Genomic DNA, 22854 nt, shown 5'->3' with positions numbered 1-22854 from the left:
TCAACAGAAACATTGGCGTTTAAGGCCCTCACCGCAGTGACCATGGCTGACATCACACCTTGCTTATTGCTGCTGGTGTTTTATCCTGTTTATACTTTAGATTTGCTGATGCTAAAGGATGCTGACTACTTCCTCACATTACCTAACTCTTGAAATTTTATTTTAAAAATATAAGAGTCAGAGACAACTGAAATTCATTGTCTCCTTTCTTTTGGATTTTAGCTTCTAGAAAGGTATGGTTTCTTGGCAAGTGAGACTTAGGATTTAGGGGGTGAGGTGGGTGCCAGGGTGAAACAATCCTGCCTTCCCACGAGAATGATCGATTTTCTCAATCCTGATCCCTGATCTCTAGCAGAAGGGCTTCCAGCCTTCTTTCCTCCAGGTACAGTGAGCTCTGTCATTAACTTGCTGTGATGGCCTCTGGCTCTCTGTGATGCTTACAGCACCATAGGGAGTGGTTTTCAATGCAACTGAAAAAGTTTGATGGCATTATTCGTACTTCCTTCAATATGGATGATACTTAAACATACATACATGTGAACGAAATTGTAGCAAGGCCCCAATACAAATTCAATTTGTAATATTTTGGTGTTAATACACCAAAATGGCATGGCATACAGATCGATGCATACAGTTACATTACAGTTTGTATGTTACTCTGCATACATTTATTGAGAGCTTTCTCTATGTCTGGCGTTCATGTTTGGGTCAATAATTATCCCATTTCACAAGCAGGAAATCTGATGGTGAAAGAGAACAATCCTGTTAAAACTTCCTCATTAGTAAGTGGCAAGTCTAGGATTTGAACCCAGGCAAGTGTGTCTTCACTCTGGTAACTATCCGTGAATTGGATTCAGGTCATAGGTTCTTTGAAGGGCTGTCACCATCTGAGTTTAATTTTTGTGCTAAGAATTTATTATTACCAATGAAATAGAAATGGATCATACTTCTGGCATGGGGTCTGGTGGAAGGGAGTTTAGTAAGGTGTGTTGATTATTAAATTATTTTTAGTCATTTATGATGAAAGGGTAGTTGGATGTGACTATGCTAGGCCTCTTGCATACACAGTCTTTTTTATTCCCTAGAAATTTCTGAGAGGTATAATATCCTCATATTTCAAATAACAGTTTGGGATTTGGGAAGTACATTTTATTCTTCTGGAACATGGCTATTAAATGGTTGTAGGATTTTACTCTAGATGAGGCAAAGCCTGTAACTTCTGTCCACTCAGAATAGTTTGAGGCCACCTCTGCAGCTGTGAACCCAAGTTCTGTGTGAGGACAGGGCTCTTCCTGGCTCAGAAAATCTCCAAATCAGAATCAAGTGTTGTTTCTGTGATGGGTGAACTGAGTTCATCAACCAGACTCTTAGCCTACATCTGACTTTGGAGCGCTAGTTCCTAACTACAGGTGGTCTAGATCTGGTCTTTTTGTTCTGTAGACTTGTAGCTTGAATTTCTCCTTTCCACCCTAAGCTACTATCTGGACTGAGTCCCTCTGTGGCTGAACCTCTGCCTCCTTACCTCTCTCCATCTCTCTGTCCTTGACCTGGGCCATTCTGATGTATAGTATCTATATACTCATCCATAATGACAGGCCATTCATTCATTGAATAGTCACTGTTGTTCTGGTTGGTGACAACAGCACAGAGAACAAAACAGACCAAACCCCTGTTCTCATGCAGCTAGAACATGTCCTGCCATTTGTCCTCTGTTCTCCCTTTCATCCTCACCCCCAAATCTGGTCCTCAACCGATAACTTTTATACTGGAACTAGAGGAGGACCTTCCGAGAAACATTTCTCAAAATCTAAGCTTTTATGGTAAAAAATGACATCTGCATGATTTAATAACTCTCAAGGGTCACCTGGGCAGTGTCGGGTATGAAGCACATTTTGGGACCCAAATTACAATGACCTGATATAGGAAGATTGTTAAGACATGGAAGCATGCAGGAATTAGATTAGGTCAGTAAAGAAATAACTGACATACCCTACTGAAAAGCTGCTAGATTTTGGAATTGCCTTCCTGAAGCAAGATGCTGGACTACATGACTTATGTGGGGCTTATTAATGGTGAGTCGACCCAAGCTTCCCTGGGAACGGAAAGGTCAGGTGTGCTGCATCATCTGTATTCACATCCTCTCCTCCGTGTCCACTTCTGCTCTGTGCCGCTGGCCCTGACTCCTGTTGACTGCATCACCTGGGCTCTCTTGCCTGCTACCTACAAAAGGGACCTGACCAGTGGGAGCCACTGCGGGAGATCAAAGTGTAGAGGGAGAGGGAGGTTAAGGTGTTTGTTGTTCTCACTTCTGTCCTACTTCCTCCTGCAGTTCTGACCATGACCACACCTCTCCATGACTGTAGCTCCTCCCCAGGAGCCTCTCATGTATGTCTCCAGCTTTCAGTGGGATCCAGCCCTCACCCTTTTCCTCTTGCCCTTCAAGCCCAAGGGTGGATAAGATCTCCCTCTGGGCTGGTTACTTTTGGTTAATTTCCTCTAAACTACCAACACTTCTGTACATAGTCACTTCATTAAACACTTTTCAGAGGGCACTTGGGTGGCTCATGGTTGAGCATCTGCCTTTGGCTCAGGTTGTGATCCCAGGAGATTGAGTCCCGCCCTCTGCCTATGTCTCTGCCTCTCTCTCTCTCTCTCTCTCTCTCTGTCTCTCATGAATAAATAAATAAATAAAACACTTTTCAGGGGATCCCTGGGTGGCTCAGCAGTTTAGCACCTGCCTTCGGCCCAGGGCATGATCCTAGAGTCCCGGGATTGAGTCCCTCACCGGGCTCCCTGCATGGAGCCTGCTTCTCCCTCTACCTGTGTCTGCCTCTGTGTGTGTGTGTGTCTCTCTCATGAATAAATAAATAAAATCTTTAAAAAAAAAAAAAAAAAAAAACACTTTTCAGAACTCTAGCTAAGTGTGCCTCTCTTCTTCCTTTTTTTAAAAAATTTTTTTAATTTTTTTTTTATTTATGATAGTCACACACACACAGAGAGAGAGAGAGAGAGAGAGGCAGAGACACAGGCAGAGGGAGAAGCAGGCTTCATGCAGGGAGCCCGACACGGGACTCGATCCCGGGTCTCCAGGATTGCGCCCTGGGCCAAAGGCAGGCGCCAAACCGCTGTGCCACCCAGGGATCCCCTCTTCTTCCTTTTTTTGCCAGAGTAATCCATCAAGCGAATACAGCATATTGCAATATACTTGAGATAAAAAGATATGGACTTTATATTTCAAGATATTTCAGTCTATCCCCATTTCTTCTGCTCTTGTTGTTCAGTAGTTTTACTCACTGAAGTTGGCCTTGGGATCAAATTCCTAGGCTTGCCCTAAGATTAGGATTCTTAGACAGCTTGTTTTATATCATAATAATTACTAGAGGCAATGAAATTTAATAAATATGGTTCTCCTCTAGCAGCCAGAACTTTCCATCCAGATGTGTTTACCAGTTTCCTGTGGGAGTGTGGTCACATTCACTCACAGCTTTGTGTTGCTTTCATACCCATGGAAGTCAGACTATACCTAGATTTTATGAGTTGGGAGATGATGAATCCTATTAGTTCCATTTAGGCTTTAGGTTATCAATCTTAATACCTGTGAGGTTGAGCAAAAGGAGCCAGTGATCATTATTTAAATAGTCTCTTTCTGCCAGAATAGCCTCTGCAAAGATGGAATTGTCAGGTCAGCACTTTGTGGTCCTGTAAGTCCAAGCCACCACTCACCTTGACACACATCTGCTTACTTAATCTTTCTCTTACTGTATTCTCTTAATCAGGTCTGTCTTGCCAGCAATATTCTTTTGACCTTTTTTTTTTTTTTTTTAATCTGTTTACTTTTTTTTCCATGAGAAAAAAGAATCATGAGATACCTTGTCAGCAAATTCTATGAAGGTTGTTTTCAGACAAAATTGTTTTTGGCTGGGGAGATTTTTTTTCAGATAAGTATTTTAATTCTGCTGTACCCACATTTACGGTACAAGAATAGATGTGGGCATTAGTGGTCTGGTTTTCTAAGCTGTGTGTGAATTTCCGTAGTACAAGATGAGACGAGATACTGCTAAATCATGTGCATCTCTCCTATTTAGGGGAGCCAATATTTCAGGCTTTTGTGAGAAAAGTAAAGTCAAAACAGCTGAATTTTTGTAGAATCTTAATGCTGGAAAAGATACCAAGGTCATCTTGTCTGGCCCCCTCTCTCACTGAAGAACCATCTTCCCTTGTTCCGTAATACTATTGACAGGCTCTGCTCCAGCTTGAGGGTGAGCTCATTCCACCTCTGTTGTTGATACTTCCTTAAATTGAAAAACAATCAGCCTCTTTTATCTAGCCACCCATTAATAGGAGGTCACCTTTCTAGAACATCATGAGTAATCCTGTGGCTTTTTCTTCAACAGGAAGGGTAGCTCAGAGAATGGAAATTACCTACCAGGGTTTCACTCTCCCAAGCTTTTCTTTCTTAGACATTCCAGCTACATGAACTGTACCTCACAGGACATGTTTCTTAGAACCCCTTGTAGCTTCTTGGTGGAGGGCCCCGTGTATCCTAGTCAACAAACTTCTGTGCCCACAGGCTCATCACAGCCCAGATTTGGATTGGTTTGGGTATCTCTTTTTATTCCTTTTTTTTTTTAAAGATGAAAGTCCCATTTTAGAGTGTATAATTCAGTATCTGCACAGTACTTGAAGCTATCCGGCCCAAGGCAGCTAATGCACTGGAAGTCCCACAGCCTTAACCTGCGTGTCTCTGTGACCCAAGTGGTGTGGGCACAGGAGCCCAGAGTCTCAGATTCCTCAGATACTGACCATGTGTAACTCTGTTCCTGCCAGCAGTTCATTTTCCCTTTGGTAGTTCTTGAGCTCTGCCCTTCCCTTAGCTGGTTTAGTTGTGGTCCTGATACTATGCTCCATCCTTTTCAGCCCTCTTCTCTTTTCAGTCCCTTGATGGCTTTTCCAAATCGCATGGGCCATCTAGAACTGAAAACTGGCTATCCTAGTAGTTTTTGAGCTTTGCCATGACTCAGACACACCTGTTCTCTGACTCCCAAGCAGATTGGCCTGTTTTTGCTAGCAGCACCAGAGTAAACCAAGTCCCCTCAGATAGTTGCAGTCTATAATGTGCATTATTGACCATCTTCAGGGGAACATCTGTGGTCTGGTTAAGAACTCTGTTGTTGAGCCTATCCAGGTTGAGTCTCAGCTTTACCACACCCTTGCTCTGTGATCTTTCTTGGCCAAGATTTATCAAAGATTTATCAAAATGCGGTTTTAGTAGTATTTACCTCATAGAATTGTTGTTCATGATAGGATAACGGATGTGTTACTCTCAGCATTGCCTGTTGTATGGTAGACCCTCAATAAATGCTTGTTGTTGTAGATTTATCTGCCTGGGTCTTGGCTTGATCTTTTCTTTGTTGCCCTTCCTAGTAAATTGGCTTGTTGCATATGGCAGTGCTATTTCCTTCTTTCTTAATAACGTGTAATTGAATTAGCATTGTGTGGTCCAGTAACTAATAATCATGTGATTTTTATATTTCACAAAATATTGATCATGTATTCTCTTAGATAGTGGCTAAGTCCTGGAGCTACCTTAAAGTGATTTTCACATGAACCACCCTCAGGCCAAGACCCTGAACTAGAGCAGGCCATTTTGATCTGATCTGTAACCCCTTGCCTCTATTTATCATTGTCCAGTTTGATGAGCATGCCAGCTATTCTTCTCAAGTTCACCCAGTCTGAGTGCCTCACCTTAAGTTGATGGTCAAGATGCAGAACAGCACAAGCCAGTATCATCTACCACCAGGGTAATTTGATGACCCTCCTTTAGGACAAGCACCTCTTAGCAAAATGTCCCCTGCTTATCAGCACCATCAGACTTCACTGCTATAAATAGATGCTTTGAGCTTTAAGGTGCTGTTTTCTAAGCCTCAACCCTGAAACACACACAGATGCTTTGAGCTTTAAGGTGCTGTTTTCTAAGCCTCAACCCTGAAACACACACAGATGCTTTGAGCTTTAAGGTGCTGTTTTCTAAGCCTCAACCCTAAAACACACACTTACCTGTTCATCTTTTTGTTCACTTATTCATGCAGTGTTCTTTGAGTATCTGTGAAGTATTAAGACCTGGCTGTTCTTTGGGAATTCAGAGTTGAAGCTTTGGTACCTCCCCATAAGTCAGCTGTCGCTTTGTGCTCCTCAAAATGCAGAATCAGAAGGAGTCACATGGTACCATAGGGTCACAGAGGAGGCCCCCAAATCAGACTGGAGGTGAAGGGAAAGGCATTCCTGGAGGCGGCGATTCTCAAAGTGAATTTTGTCGGATGAATAAAGGTTAGACCAAGAAGGTCATGCAATGAAAGGAATCCTAACAAGCTATTGGTTCTATGTCTTAGTCCATTCGGGCTGCTATCACAGAACACCACAGACCGTGTGACTTCTAAAAAATGATGATTTATTTGTCACAGTTCTGGAGGTTAGAAGTCCAAGATCAAGGCACTGGCAAATTCAGTGTCTGATGAAAGATTGCTTTCTGGTTCATAGATAGCCATCATTTCACTGTGTCTTCACAAGGTAGGAGAGGTAAGAGAACTTTCAGGGGGCTCTTTTATCAGTTACCAGTCCCTTTCATGAGTCCACCCTCATGACCTAATCACCTTCTAAAGGCCCCACCTTCAGACACTATCACACTAGGGGTCAGGTTTCAACAAAGGAATTTTTTGGAGGGGAGGTACATTCAGTTTATAGCAAATGCCTTCCTATAAATAAGTTAGCATTTTCAGGTACTGTTTCCATAAACTTGAGGGAAAACAGCATTGCAACTTGTACTACCATATGACCTCCTAAATGCTATGGCATCAAGCCAGGTGATTCTTTGTGTTCTCCCTCTGAAAAGCTTTGTGTTGCTGCCTACCTCAGATGGGTTTGATGATGGAGCACTAGCCACATGAGGTTGCTAAAGATCGCACTTGGGGCTGAGCAAGATGGGGAGATTAGCAGGTACAAAATACACATTTTGGGTGCTGGGTGGCTCAGTCGGTTAAGTGTCTGCCTTTGGGCTGATCATGATCCCAGGGTTCTGGGATTGAGTCCCACACTGGGCCACCTGCTCAGCGAGGAGGTGCTTTGCCTCTCCCTCCCCTGTCCCCCGCTAGTGCTTTCTTTCTTTCATGTTGTGTCTCTCAAATAAATAAATAAAATCTTTAAAAAAAAAAAAACAACTTCAAAATACACACCTTGCCTAGTTCACAATTTATCTCAGAGTTTGACCTGTTCATGTCCACCCCCTTTTTATATGCCCTAGACCAAGGGACAGTACCATTTAGTGAATGCCTTCCTTTTTTTTTTTTTCCCCAATATTTATTTATTTATTTATTTATTTATTTATTTATTTATTTATTTAATTTATTTTTTATTGGTGTTCAATTTTCCAATATATAGAATAACACCCAGTGCTCATCCCATCAAGTGCCCACCTCAGTGCCCGTCACCCAGTCACCCCCACCCCCCGCCCACCTCCCCTTCCACTACCCCTAGTTCGTTTCCCAGAGTTAGTAGTCTTTCATGTTCTGTCTCCCTTTCTGATATTTCCCACTCATCTTTTTCTCCTTTCCCCTTTATTCCCTTTCACTATTTTTTATGTTTCCAAAATGAATGAGACCATATAATGTTTGTCCTTCTCTGATTGACTTATTTCACTCAGGATAATACCCTCCAGTTCCATCCATGTCGAAGCAAATGGTGGGTATTTGTCGTTTCTAATGGCTAAGTAATATTCCATTGTATACATAAACCACATCTTCTTTATCCATTCATCTTTCGATGGACTCCGAGGCTCCTTCCACAGTTTGGCTATCGTGGCCATTGCTGCTATAAACATCGGGGTGCAGGTGTCCTGGCGTTTCATTGCATCTGTATCTTTGGGGTAAATCCCCAGCAGTGCAGTTGCTGGGAGTGAATGCCTTCCTAATGCTGTGTAAGTTACATGGCCTCTTACTATATGTTAGTTGCATGGGAGCTTGGTTTAGTAGGTGGAATAAGTAATTCTAACACTCATGTTCAAAGCACAATTAGCTACTATGATGAGCATTATAATAGAAAAGTGACTAAGTGGAGGGTGAGGGAAGCCTTTCAGGAAGAATAACCTTTGAGCCTTACAACATAGAATTCTGCTTTTTAGAGGCAATTCAGTCCTTCTCGTTTGTTCATTAATTTGTATATACAGGGGATCCCTGGGTGGCGCAGCGGTTTAGCACCTGCCTTTGGCCCAGGGCATGATCCTGGAGACCCGGGATCGAATCCCACGTCGGGCTCCTAGTGCATGGAGCCTGCTTCTCCCTCTGCCTGTGTCTCTGCCTCTCTCTCTCCCTCTCTCTGTGACTATCATAAATAAATAAAAATTAAAAAAATATTTTTAAAAATTTGTATATACAGTAAACCTTTATCAAATGAATATCATGTACCCTGAGTTGTGTGTTAGAAAGAGAGATAGAAGTCACAGTCCCTGCCCTCAAGATGTCATCATTTACTAGAGAACACAGAGAGAACAAATGAATAGAGGTCAGTGTGATAGACATCATGACCAGGTTCTTTGGGCATCTCACCTGGATGGAGGGTGTTAGTGGCAGGACTCACAAAGAATACTTCTTAGGTGAGGTGATAAATGAAAGTTCCATCATATGGAATGGTTTGCACTCTTTGGTGTTCATAGATTTGAGTGAGACTGAAGACTCTTGACTCTGCCTTGAAAAATGTGCCTACACATAAAAACTTTAGGTACTTTCTGAGGGTTCTCTGAGTCCCTAAAGCCCATCAATGAATCCCCCAGTTAAGTGCTTTTATAGGAGTTTACATTCATAGAGCAACAGGGACACAATTGCCATAGAGAATACCAGTGGCTGCTTAATGTGAGAGTTTGGGAGAGGAATATTTTCCATTATTTGTGATAATGGAAAAATCAAGCAAGTAGTTGTGATAATTCCAGGAAGCCTGAAAAATCCCTTAGTAATCACTTTATCTTGCTAGTGCTGGTGATAAGTGAAAATATAAATACAGTCAGAAATTTGGTTCAGGATAATACAAGTTAAGACCTGCTAAACTATGAGTATCAATTCTTCATTTTATTTTTTAAAAGATTAATATTTTTATTATTTACTAGGTATTTTCATCCTAAAAATAAATCTTTCATGTGAATAAATTAAAGGAAAAAAGTTTGATTTAGAAGTACAAAAGCTTACCATAAGCATACAAGTTAGTCTAAAGTAAGTAAAAAATACTGGTTCTATAATTCATTCAGAATTCACAGGCACGATAGTAGTGTAGCCAGAAAAAGGAAATAGAGCTACTGGCCCAAAGAATGGAACAAAGATGAGGAGTAGGGACAACTTGGGAGGCTTTCTTTGTTTTCATTATCCTAATGGGCTCTTTTCAGTGCTCCTGTAGTTCTGTGATCTATCAGCCTTCCCTGTTAGCATTTATCCCCCCTACATACACCATTTTAGCTGAGGACACCTGTTTGGTTTTGCATTTCCTCTCCTTCCACACCTACCCATTCATCCCAAATCGCATCCCACAGACAAAGCTGTGAAGACTACTCCATCTGGCCCAGTTGTTGGAATTTCTTCTTCTTCCCAGCATCCCTTCTGGAGAGTAGGGAAAGAACTGATTTCTGCACACCCGGAGGCTCATATGTGTTTTGGGAAGAGATGGGAATTTTCACTGAGCATATACAAAGCAGGGCTGAACACTATGGGCAAAGGCATGAAGAAATGTGGTGCCTTCTAGGAATCCACCCTGTGCCCCTTCCATATCATTGTCGTACCTGCAGAAGCCCCTTCTCTCCTAAGGCCTGTGCAACTTGCTCAGGTCATCTTTCCTTCACTCCAGATGCTCTTCTACTTTCCCCAGTAGCTTTATTATCTATCTTCTACCTTACCATCCTTTGAGCCCTGTTTCCTGCAGTCACTTTCAGGAACATTCCTATCTATGACTGTCTCATCACCCTGACAAAGCAATGCTTTTTTTTTTTTTTTTTTTTTAATCTCAGTCAGGATCATGACCTGAGCCAAAGGCAAGTGCCCAACCAACTGAGCCACCTAGGAGCTCCCAGAATGCTTTTTGTTAATCCTTGATTCCAGTGACCATCATGTCCATACCGCTCCATACCAGTGGCAAGGCAGCATCCGATAACTCTCATCAATGTCCTCTAGTCAGAGGCCACCAGGAGCACAGCCATAGTTGGACAGGCTGGTTTTGTTGCCCATTGCTGACCTGGAGACCTCACACGGTGGGGAGCTGTGGGGCAACTCAGTATAAGACAATGCTGGGGGAAAGGACTCATAGGACTTGGGTTTGTGTCCAGTGATTTGGGGGAGGGTTTAAAGAAGTAGGGCTTTGCCATCAGAAAATGGGGTAACTCTGTGACTAGATATCTTAAGTCTTATCTCCAGGCAAGGCAGACTAGAAAAACCAAAGTGCTCATTGTGAAAGAAGCAGCAGTTGCTCATTATCTGGATTTTTTTGGTGTTTTCTGGCTTGGCCAGCATTCATGCTTTGTCTGTGTTCAGGTGTGATTACCATGGAGCCTTGTGTTTGTCTTGCTCCATCCTAGTCAGAGCCTGGCTCTTTCTGATGTCAGTTTTCTGCAGTCACTGGCATTCACAGGAGAGGCCCCGGCCTAGCTCCTGAGTATCAGGGACTCCTCTGGTCTTCTTCAGTCTTCACCGCTCTGAACTGCCCCACTTGAGATATTTGCCTCCTTGATCAAAGCTTCCACCTGCTTCTTCGTCCACCCCCTGCATGTCCCTTAGCTCCTATGGAGTCTTATCCTCAGCCGCTCCATGTTTTCTCAATTTATCAACTCCTTTCTTGGCTCACTGCTTTCCCTAGCCAGACAGACACTATATGGGGATGAGCTGCATTCATGGTATGCTGACTCCCCACCCCCCAGAAGCCCTTCCCTTGTTGTTTCCTTTGCCAACCCCTTCTTCTGGCTGTGCCCCATCATTGACTATTCCCCTAAGGTTTGTGAGCACTTCAGCAGAAAGGCAGATAACCATCAATGTGTGTTTCTACCCTCAGCGGTCCACAAAGCTGCTTAGAAATGCTCTTTTTCATAACTTGTTTATCCCCTGGAAGCCATGTGTCCACCAACTTCACCCTGAACCCCCTCCTTCCAGAAGGTATTTCCAATCCCCACTCTACTAAGAGGATAGAAGCCATCTCATATGCTCTACTTGGTTTCTTGATGTTCCCTACTTTATTTTTTTCTAAGTCTCCACCTATCCTCCTTCCCTTGAAACTCTCTGAGGGAAAGAATTTTTAACCTTTTATAACCTACCTCTTGTACTGTGTTCCTGATTTTGTCCCCTCTTCTCCATATCCCTCTCCCCTTGCTGCCTTCGACAGCCACACAGACTTTGCAGTCTGACCCCTTCCCTTCATAATGCACTTCCAGGAAGGGGTCTTGCCCATCTCTGCACTTCCCCCCCCCCCAATTCAATCACATCTTAACCCTTCTTTTCTCAATCCCGGACCAAGGTGATCTTGTCATTTCTTTTTCAAAAACTTATCTTTGTAAACTTGACAGCATCAGACCAGCTTTTTCCTTAAATCTCTTGACACCATGCCCTCCAGGTTCTCCTGGCTCATCTTGGTTTGACTTCTTTTTTTTTTTTTTTTTGGTTTGACTTCTTCATAATCTCAAGACTCTGATTCTCCAGCTATTCCCCAACTTTCTGTGGGGTTTTTTTTCTTCCCCTATTTCCATTTTTATAGTTCTTTTTCTCTCTTGATCCCCCTTAACAATCTCATCCACTCCCAAAACTTGAATAATTCACAAATTTGTCTCTGCCCCTGATCTCTGTTGGAAGCCTAGTTCATTATTTCTAACTGCTAAGTATCTATAGCATGATATGTTATCGATACTAAAACATCACTTGTCTGAAACTAGATGCATCAGTCTCACCAGAACCGATGTCTCTATATGTTTTTGTCCCACTTCATGGCATTGCCATTCTCTGTCACTTGCGGTCGTCTTGACTATCAAATCCCACGGGTTCAACCTTGGCACTGTCTCTTGCATTTGGCCTCATCGTCAGATGCTTGCCAAGCCACAGTTATGTTGACAGGGAGCCTATTAACTTGTTAGTTAAGGGCAAGGGACTTGTCTTGCTCATCTTTGCTTGTTACTCCATATCCAGCACAGTGCCTTACCCATAAGACACCATCGCCATTTGTTGAGTGGTTGACTATAAATTAAGCATTTTAATGCCTTACTTGCACTTCACAATTTGTCACTAAACAATTTTCCATCATTAGACCTCTAAATACTTTTATTCTTCACCAAGCAAGCACCAGAACAAAGTTTCATACTCAGAACCTCTACCATGGTACTCTGCTCTTTTTCAGGAAGAACAATTAGATGAGGGTGCATGGGTCATGAGGCGTTCATATTACCTTCCTTTCTGAAAGCCAGATATAATGCATAGGATTATTATGTTTTCACGGCAATTTTAGATAACTTACATCTCCCTTTATACATTGATTTTTCGGCTTTTTCTTCTCTTTATTTTTTAACAGGTTTTCAAAATGGAAACTATCAGTATGACATAAGATGCTATTGATAGTACATCAATATGATTCAGCTATTTCCCTGCCCAGCAGAGTGTGGCTGCTCTCTGCACAGCCCTGTAATACATATTAGTTACACAGACATTAGAGAAGCCCTTCCCATCCATATGTATGTGCGTGGCCCATGGAAGTTAATAATGCCATATATCACGTGCATGTAGAATGTAAAATGTACTTCAGAATGACAGCAGGCTCATATAAAATGAATATTGGCTTACGATGAGAGGAAAACCAGGGAAAGATTTTTGTCCTTTCAAATCTACTGTTGAGTGAATTATTTTTTTCTGTGTGTCTCAGGATCCCAGACCCACATTCTGCCTTTTTTTTTTTTTTTTTTTGGTCAAGATATGCTCCTCTCTCCAGCCACCTTATTTCACTTCAACTACATGGATAACAAAAGAACCCCTTTGGAGAAATGAAAGATAGCAATTACACATTGGTATTCATGTTACAGGAGTCACACTGCCGTCCTCAGGGAGTTTAACAATGAATATCCAACATTAATTGCCACAGTAACTGAGCGTCTGACCTTGCTGAAATGTAATACACCAGTTTTACATAGTAAAATTATTTGCCACTAAAAGATATTTTAAATTATCATAAAATTATATTGTTGTTTAGAGTGACCGATAATTTGTATTTTTGTCTCTACATTTTCTTGGGAATCAGGACATCAGCATTTGAAGTCATAATTGTATCACTGATTTGGTTGACAATTATGGCAAGATTAGTGCCTCAATTCTTATGCAAGGTGAATAAAATATTTTGACAGCCCTGATAGATCTGTGGAACTGATTAATAAGGTACAGTTAGGACTTAATACGTTTTACCTGTTGGGGGAAACAAATACTCTTTCTTTTTTTTTTCTTTTTTTAAGTATTTGCACCTAATAATAGGTTGGATTTTCTGCCGGTGGCAGAAACATGCTAAGAACTCTAGGGCATGTTTCCCTTTTGAAAGAAGTGATATTTTTAAGGTGAAGCCTACTTTCTATCAACTTTTCTTGCTTTAATCTTTTGCTCAAATCTCCGGGATACAGAAGCTAGCTTTTCTTGCATGCATCTTACGGTTCTTTCTTCCTGGGCTTCTTTCCACTTCCCGGTGCCTCACGCTGGGAGAATTTCACACAATATACTCTGGAAGTGTTCATCACTCAGGGTCGGGCTCCACACTGCTGGGTCAGCAGTGAGCCGAACTCTGACAGAGCCACGTCAGCGGACCACGCTGGCTCTGGGCTGTGGAAGCTGTGTGTGCAGAAATGAATGATTGTTCAGCCTTCTCTCCTTTTTAAAAGGGACCGAGGTGAAGAAAGTCAGTGCACTCACCCATGACATGCGAATTTCAGCCTAGATGAGATTCTAACTAGAGATCCATTTTTGCTTGTATTCTGGCAAAACTCGTACATGATAAATTTGAAGGCCATCTTACGTCTGGGGGGATTAATGAACCAAGTGATAGAATGGGTAGTTTTTTTGCCCACCTTTTAAAGTAGGGTGTGAAGTAAATGAATATGTGTCTCCTATAACTACTTAATATGGCTTGCTCATTGTTTTAGTGTTTAAATGATTTATGACTTTCCAGTTTTAATACAGTGAATATTTAATAAGCATTATGAGATAAAAGAGAATATATATGCAATTAGTATGTCGTGTTTTTTGAAACTCTGAACTTTGGATTTCTTAATTCAGGTCATTCAGGTAGTTTTCAAAGTGAGCTTTCTGAATCCTAGTCCCACTTTTGGTTATTTTTTTTCCCATTTCCTTTTACAGTATTTTATGCCTCCCTGATAGTCTACATGTCTGTAGAATTTGAGCCTGGACACTCCACCATTAGAGGGAGATTCTTGCCCGGACTTCTCATTTTTTTCCTAACCTTTAAAGAAATCCTGGTGGAAAGCAACTGGAGAAAACGCAGCTTCAGTTTAGCCCCTGTTTTGGTTTGGGGGTTCTTTTTGTTCTTGTTTTTGTTGGCCTAATTATCTCTCCCCTTCTCATCCCACCGGTCGCTCCGGTCCCCAATGAATGCAGGATGATGAAGTGGCGACCGTTCAGGTTACGGAGCAGGAGCGGAACGTCCTGGTGCTGAAGAAAGTGCAGGGCTGTGGCCCGGCCCCCCCGGCCGGCAGCGCCGAGAGTGATTGGAGGTGAGTTCGCCCCAGCGCAGCGCGTTTCCCGGCCCTGCCTGGCTCCCCTTCTCTCCCCTTCTCTCGCTCCATCTCACTCGCTCCCACTGCCTCCCATCCCTCCCTCCCTCCCTCTTTTCTCTCCGCCTCTCGAGCGTTCTAGCTGACTGCAGAGCTCTTGGCAGCCAGATGGACTCAGTTCCCTGCGAAAGGACGGAGATGGCAAGATCTTTGAGCTCTTAGGGGATGCCTTTGTTAGTAGCCGATCACAATGGGCAGCTCCCGGCTGAGGGTCTTTGACCCTCATCTAGAGAGGAAGGAATCCGCGCTCTCGGACCCAGAGCTGCCCTTGCCCACCTTCGATGTGCCTTATTTCAAATACATTGACGAGGAGGACGAGGACGATGAATGGAGCAGCCGCTCGCAGTCTTCTACCGAGGATGACTCGGTGGACTCTCTGCTCTCTGACAGATACGTGGTCGTGTCCGGGACCCCGGAGAAGATTTTGGAGCACCTTTTGAATGACTTGCACCTGGAAGAAGTCCAGGACAAAGAAACAGGTAAGGCGGGGGTTGGGGGGGGTGTCTCCAGCTTCCAGACCTGCAGCTGCAGCTGCCCCTTGTCGGGACCCTCAGGGGCAAGGTTCCCACTGCAGGGGAACCCAGCATGGGCAGAAGAGGCATATGCTTTGTGCGCCTCCCCCCTGGCCTCGTGCTGTTTTGTTTCAATCCAGTAAATGGACACATGTAGATCTGAGCAGCCACCTGGGAAGTCGCTGTACAAAGAAAACATTAGGAAGGCAGATGTTCTCAGTGTCTTGGGCAATTTTGACCAAATCTCACCTAAAGGCAATTGGCAAGAGGCTAGCATTTCTATAGCCAGTGTTTGTTGGGAAGAAATACCAGGGACTGAGCATTCACCTGGCCTCTGGGAAGCACTGAGCTGAGGGGAGTAGCCTCTGCAGAAACGTCAACAATTAATGTAACTACTCAGCAACTAGAAGCTTAGCAGCAACTTCTGCCCTTTTCCAGGTGATTTACAAACTGCTCAGAGCAAGCCCTGCTGTGCAGAATATTCATACTTACAGCTTCGCAATCCAGAAACTATAATTCAGTGAAGTCTTATTGATCAGACTTCTTGTCCAAATTTCTGTTTAATCTGGGAGCAAAATACCCACTTAGCTTTGTCACCCTTGCACTTTGGGGAACAGTACCACTGCATCTACAAAACAACCTAACCATGCTTCCTTTATCACCAAAGGGCAAGTACATACTTCTCTTCACCAGAATTTGTCATTTGTTCCAGCGTGGAACAATTATTCCAGTGAATAGGCCTCTGGCTGTTGCCTCAATTCTGTAACTTGATCTCCTGACTGAAATGCACTTTTTGCTGTTACCAGAGCACCTGTGATGCCCACACTTGGCATGACATTGACTGCATCAATAAAAGGTGTTTGTAGGTTGAATTCCTGCAGAGTAACACCTTAGGTTTTTCCCTTGTAGGAAGGATTGTGAAATGACTGTGTAGGTGGGAGCAAGTTTCCTTAGGTCTCACTAGTTTTTTTGTCTGAACCTAACTGATGTCTGATTCTAAATTGCATTATAAAGGACATGAAGAGAAACAAAGTTGGATGAAATATGTAAGTGGGTTAAAAAAAGAAAAGGAAAGTAACTCAATCCCTTATCCTACAGTAATGTTATATTCTGATCTCAAAATTCAAATAGATACTTTACTTTGCATATGTTTAAGGTGGGAGAAATGAGTAAATGCCATTTATACACAGGCTAAAAGAAAAACATTCTCATGGCATTTGCTGAGTTGTTTTTCTATGTCTATTGATTAATATTTTCTGCATTTGAGCACTATTCCCGTGTTCCGCTTCATCAGATATAATCATCATGGAACGGGCATAATTTTCCATGTACTGATTACCAGACTGCTTTACACAGGTGGTTTGAACTAGATTACAGGCAAATAATCTGCCCCAAAGAGGACACCTTTTAATGTGGATAGATGTTTCAGGGGATTGTATGCTTGCCTCTTCTTAATAGCACCACAGTTCTGGTCTGTAATGTGAGACTTTGTGTCTAGGTCATATGAGTAAGTTTAAAAATTATTAAAGCCAGTATTAGGCTTCACTTGATTTCTTTTTTTCTTTCTTTCTGATTGTCAGTGGTGTTTTGTTTTGTTTTGTTTTGTTTTGTTTCGTTTTGTTTTGAGAAAGATGGCCTAGGTGCCCATAGCAAGTCCCAGTATTTAACACTGGGAATGAGAAATCACTCGGATTACTTTGCTAATGCCAGGAGTTGCCTGCTGCTGGAAACAGTGTTGTGCATGGTGTCTAGTGACTGTTGCACCAGGCCCTGTATCAGATATGTCACTTTTAGTGCTCAGCAAAGCAAAGAGGACCAGAGCTCAGTGGCTTGCCCTCAGCAGAGCTTGAAGAGGCCTCTTGGGGTCAGCCTCTCCTGATTCCTACTCATTTCCTTAGAGTTTTCAGAGGACACATGAAACTTCAAATTTTTGTAGTGACACTTGAAAGAAAGCATGGTAGCAACTTTTCCTGTGATTAACGGAGAACTTTATAAAAATGAAAAGTCAAACTCAGAGAAAGATTGATGTGCATGTAATAGGGAGGCCTAAGTGAAGTCATATGTGGTTCTTCAAAACTTCACCTACAGCACTTGGAGAAAATAGAACAGAAAAGCCGTTATGTGGTTTTTGTTGCTAAAATGGAAAGAAATATCATATATGTAAAAATAAAATGAATTTCATGGGCAACTTGAAGAAAGGAGGTTATTCATTTGTCCTAGTTTGAATACTAAATGAATCACATATTTAAAGTAATTGAGGCCCCTTGTTACCGACAGAGGTGAATTCTCGTTCTTTATTTTGGTCAGGCTGGCAACCCTCATTATAAAAGGCCTACGTGTGCAAGAGCCTAATAGCATCGTATAAACATATGGAAGACAGATGGAGGAAAATGAGAAGGGGCTGCAATAAAAGTATACAACAGCGTTTTTATGTTCTCGAGCACCCCTTTTAGGGAGAGGGAACCATATGGGGCTGGCTGGAGCCATATGGTGCTCGTCCACATGGCCCCAATGGCAGTGAGGAGGAAGAGGGTATATGGGAGGACATAAACTCTCCTGGAGACTAGATGAGCCTGTTCTGGATTCTTACATTCCTGTACCCACCAGAGGCTGGAGAAAATAACGGAGCAAGAGATGTGAGTAATTTCCCATCTCTTTCCCACAAAAGTCACTTAGTTGTGAAAATGTAAGTGCAAGGCCCAATAGAACAGATCTTCTGCACTCACAGAGGAGCATTTGAAGTGATTACTAATTGATGTGAATGTGTAAGTGGAAAAACGTTGACTTAATTGAACGGAATAGGAAGGAGAATGCCAGAGCTATTGATATAATGTAATCCTCTCGCCACCTGAATCAAGAAGCGACTATAGAAAACAACAATTCATGTTATTCTATCAACAACTCAAACTGAGTTTTCAAAGCAAAAATATTAGAGATGCTTAAAAGCGACTTACTCATGGTTTTCCCAAGTGAATAGATCTACACATGAATGTTTTCATAATCTCCTCTATGCATACCTTTCCTCCCTTGTAGGACCAGGCCCAAGGAGTCTTCCCAGGAATAGCTGTAGAATAAATGGATGAATGAATAAATGATTCTTCATTGTTCCAAATGGAAAAACTATTTGAGTCTGGCTATTGGACACCTATTTATGAACCTGGAAAGTGATTAAAGCAGCTTTCAAATATTACCTTTTCTGTCAAGTTCAGGTTCTGGCTTAAATATTTGGAATGGTAGAGAAAAATCAAGCAGCTCCATCTTTCATCCTCCCAGATATGGGGTAGAAATCACAGGGTAGACATCCCAGAGCATTTCCAGCCCAGGAGAATTACAAAGCAGGCAAGGAGAAAGAAAAACAAGGAGTTGTGAATAGAGGAGCTGGAGAGTTGGAAGAGTGAGTTTCCCCCCAGCGAGCCCTAGTCTGTGGGGTCTGCAGCGGTTCCTGCTCCTCTGTTTAACTCTTTCCCCTCCCTGGAAAAGATAGACTGTTTTGTTTAAAGCTGCTGCTGTTGGGAATAACGACTTCTGGTTCAAAGCCGGGGAAACATTATGTATTGGATGGGTTGCATAGGGAAAAATCTTCCTATTGATTTTTCTCTCTGAATCTGCATTATGACAGGTCCACCTTAGGGAGGACAGAAGAGCAAATAACATGATTTGCTGCCCTCTTTTTTCTTCCATTTCCTTATTCTTTATTCGTCCTTTTGAAGTAAATGCACTTAAGATCACAGGTTTTGAAGAAAAACAAGGGAACAGAGAATAGGATAGTAGGAACAGGTAAAGCCAACCAACTCATTCTTATTGGGCTTGACCTGCTTTCTTCAAGGTGTGGCTGGTATTGTTACTCATGAGGATGTCATTCAGCATATTCCGTGGATGGGTACTTGGTGTGGAAATGCCTGCTTTGATTGTGGGCACCTCAGCATTAGTGATCTGCTTTCAGCAGCACCTCATAGGTTGAGCATATCATTGAGAACCAGAGTCCCTTACCTTTGTAACAAGATAACAACCTCTGTGAAAGTACCTGGCTTATGTTATAGGGGTGTCTCACTCAATCAATAAAGTCCAAAGGTTAATCTTCATTGCCAGTTTACTGGCTTTTTTAGAGCAATGCACTGACAGAAACTTAAGGATAGCTAGGACAGGCACCTAATTTTTTATGAACTTTACTGTCTTCTTCTTGGCTGGCACCATGCCTGTCCTAAGTGCTCTGTGTGTATTTCTTATGAAGGAATGCTTTTTTCCTGATCATAGAAAGATCACTGGAAGATCATTGGAAAGATAGAAGACAATTTAGGTGAACATCTTCCTTGATTTCCTTGCCTTTTAGGATTTCTGGAAAGATGTTTGGCATTTCTGTCCCAGGCTTCCTCTTCCAGGTGGCAAAGACCTCAGTGACTGTAGCAGCATAGTTTATGTAGAGCTAAATGTTGTTGAGGCTAGACAGAAAATTTTCAGATAATGGTAAAACTCTTCATGATTTTGTGCAATTAATATACACATAAAATTATCTTGTATTTATCTTTTGTTTTTATTTCTGTAATGGCATGTAACAAATAGACATGCCATAGTGGGTCTTATGTGTGGCTGATCATTAAGGGTGCATGGGGCATTTTTTAAAATACCAATACCTTGGGCAACCCGGGTGGCTCAACGGTTTAGCACTGCCTTCAGCCCAGGGCATGATCCTGGAGACCCAGGATCAAGTACCACGTCAGTCTCCCTGCATGGAGCCTGCTTCTCCCTCTGCCTCTCTCTCTGTCTCTCTCTGTCTCTCTCTCTCTGTCTCTCATGAATAAATAAATAAAATCTTAAAAAAAAATACCAATACTTGGGTCCCACCCCAGAGGTTCTGATTCAGTTGACCTGAGATGAAGCCTAAATTTTATGGACTTTAAAACTTCCCCGCTGATGCTAATATGGAGCCAGATGTGAGAGCCAGGGAGATAGAACCGTGACTCTATCTCATTCCCCTCCCCCAACTTTTTAAGATTTATTCCAAGTTTCTAATAGTTACAAATATATATTTGCCTCAGAGAGTTAGGGGCATTATGATATCATTTCCCCTTTCTTCCACTTCTCCTCCATTCCCCACCTCCTCTCCAGAGCTTAATGTCCACTGGTCAGCCTCATGTCCTCTGGTCCCTGCCTCTGCAGCCTAAGAAGTTCAAAATTCACAAACCTGCACTGCTGGTCAACCCACAAATAATTTTGAAAAAAAAGGGAAACAATCAGAGGAGATAGAGGTACTGGACACACAGCTGTTGAATTTCTCAACCCTTGAAATGAGGAGGTGATGATAGATAATGAATAAAACTCATTTGGATTTTTGCCAGGGCTCTGTTGTGCTGTAACAATCCCTGGGTGGCCCTAGAGTCTCACAGCCAAGATGCTTACTTCTGCAAAGAAGCATGTATTAAGAAAGGAGAACACGAACATAGCCGAGTAGAAAGGGTACTAAAATGAGATTCTGAGATCTCGAGTCCCAGATCTGGGCTCCATTAATAAACTAGCCTGAAACCTTAAGCAAGTCATACAAAAGATGATCTTTGAGAGATCTTTCATCACTAAAACACCTTGATTGAAAGGAATCTATATCAACCTCTTTCCAAATGTCACAGAACCATGGAATTTAAAATGTCACAGAACCATAAATTCTAGATCTGGAGGAAAGACCTTAGAATTCATGTAGAAAATTTCCAGAACCTTTTATGCTGAAATCACCACATCACTTAGCCATTACACAAGTAATACCCTCGTATTACATACATTACTGCACCATTTCTTTGGATTCGTAGGGCAGTTAGAATGTTGATGGAGGAGGAAGCTTGGAACCCAATGCTCAGTGGCCATACCTGGTGATGATTTATATGTTTGTGTATAACCTTGTTCAATGGGAAACTTCTTAAGCTCTTTGAAAAATTATGCTATAACATTTTCAAAGAATGGCTTTGATTTATCACCTGCTAGTGAAATCCATTTACAAAATTGTATTACCAAGCCATCTTGGGATATTCAGAAAGAGTCTGTTGCCGTGGAAAAGTGGCAGTGTGTATTTCACCCCAGCGGTGAAATATACTACTTCCTGTCTCTTACACTAGCCATCCCCCTGTAATTTCTTTACTTTTAACTTTATACACTGCTGCTATGATAAAATACAACTGTGCATTTTTAATTACTCAATTCGTGTATGCCCATGAATGAATACCTTAGAAAAAATTAATTCCTTCACTCTACAAATACCTTTAACACTCCTCTGTCCTAGATGTGGGGATACAGAGATTCAGACAAAAAAGCAAATAGAGAAATGGTGGATATTAAATACTAATCACAAAAAAATAAAAATGCTAATCATTACAGGCAGTATTTTATAATAACTATATCTATGAGACTTTAAAAATAAGCTTGAAGATATTTTAATGTATTTAAAGTATTGTCAAGGGACACCTGGGTGGCTCAGTTGGGTAAGCATCTGACTCTTGATCTCAGGGTTGTGGGCTCCATTTTGTTTTTGTTAAAAAACAAAAAAGGGTATTTTCAAGAATTAACATGAAACTATTGGTTATATTCAATGAAGTTCAGAACCAAAGGAAATAGACTTAATTGAAGAAAAAAAAAAGAAAAGAAATTTGAAGTATGTATACATATCCTTGGATTGGTGCTAGCTATGACTATAAGCCATAGAATCTGCATCCATGAAAATGTTTGATATCAGGCTTCTACCATCTTGACCTGTGAAAATAATTTTTTCATAAACAAGTAACTAGACTAGGTTGCCTTCTGAGGTCTTCTTCAGCTTTATGAAACTGCCACTTTTAAATATCAGGTTAATTTTGTTTGTAGACATGCTTTAGTAAAAAAGTCAACAGCAGACTAAATTCATTAGCACCAACTCCAGCTGCCCTGGGTATGCCTCAGATGCATTGCACTGCTGTTCAATGAAGGCTTACTTTTCCAGATAAAGCAAAAGCTTGAAATAGCTATCCATGGTGACAGTGAAAATCTCCCGAGTGCTGACAAGAGAGACCAAGAAGTAAAAGTGTTCGTGTTAGAATATAGTTACTGCTCTGCTGTATAATGTTTGTACTGTGGGTTGGGTTTGGTTTGCTTTGGTTTGCTTTGGTTTGCTTTGGTTTGCTTTGGTTTGGTTTTTTGGCAGTTCTCTTAGCTTCCCTTCCTATTGCAAATATGGAGAATGTGATGTATTCTCCGGCCATAATTGAGCATTGGGAGACTTTAAAAATTAATATTGACAAATGATGAGGTATTAGAATTGTGTGGAAGTTTTCTTCACAGTTGTCTCATTTATGAAAGCAGAGGACTTAGGCCACATTTTGTTTGAGGACCCTTCCAGATTGGAGAGCCAGGATTTGAAAGTTACTCCAGATAACCCTCCATTTATCCAAAGTCCTCTCCATTCCATGGATCTTAGTACAAGGATAATTGTCTCTAACTAAATGGATATAGAAGCTAAAGTAGAAAGAAGTTACCTAAACTGCTTCACAAATAGAATGA

At 41.8% G+C, this 22854-nt stretch overlaps 1 protein-coding gene across 1 annotated transcript in view; it reads left to right on the top strand.

The window, feature by feature from the left end:
• The window catches only part of RAPGEF5 (Rap guanine nucleotide exchange factor 5), a 229878-nt gene that overhangs the window by 143145 nt on the left and 63879 nt on the right, over positions 1–22854 (top strand). The window contains exons 10-11 of the mRNA XM_038557080.1: positions 14652–14767; positions 15218–15306. Of these exons, the coding sequence (XP_038413008.1) occupies positions 14652–14767; positions 15218–15306 (205 nt within the window). The remainder of the gene's footprint in view (positions 1–14651; positions 14768–15217; positions 15307–22854) is intronic.

The sequence above is a fragment of the Canis lupus genome, chromosome 14 (assembly GCF_011100685.1).
Source record: "Canis lupus familiaris isolate Mischka breed German Shepherd chromosome 14, alternate assembly UU_Cfam_GSD_1.0, whole genome shotgun sequence".
NCBI lineage: Eukaryota > Metazoa > Chordata > Mammalia > Carnivora > Canidae > Canis > Canis lupus.
Note: the sequence above shows the minus strand (reverse complement) of the source record. Positions and strands in the feature narration are given on the sequence as shown.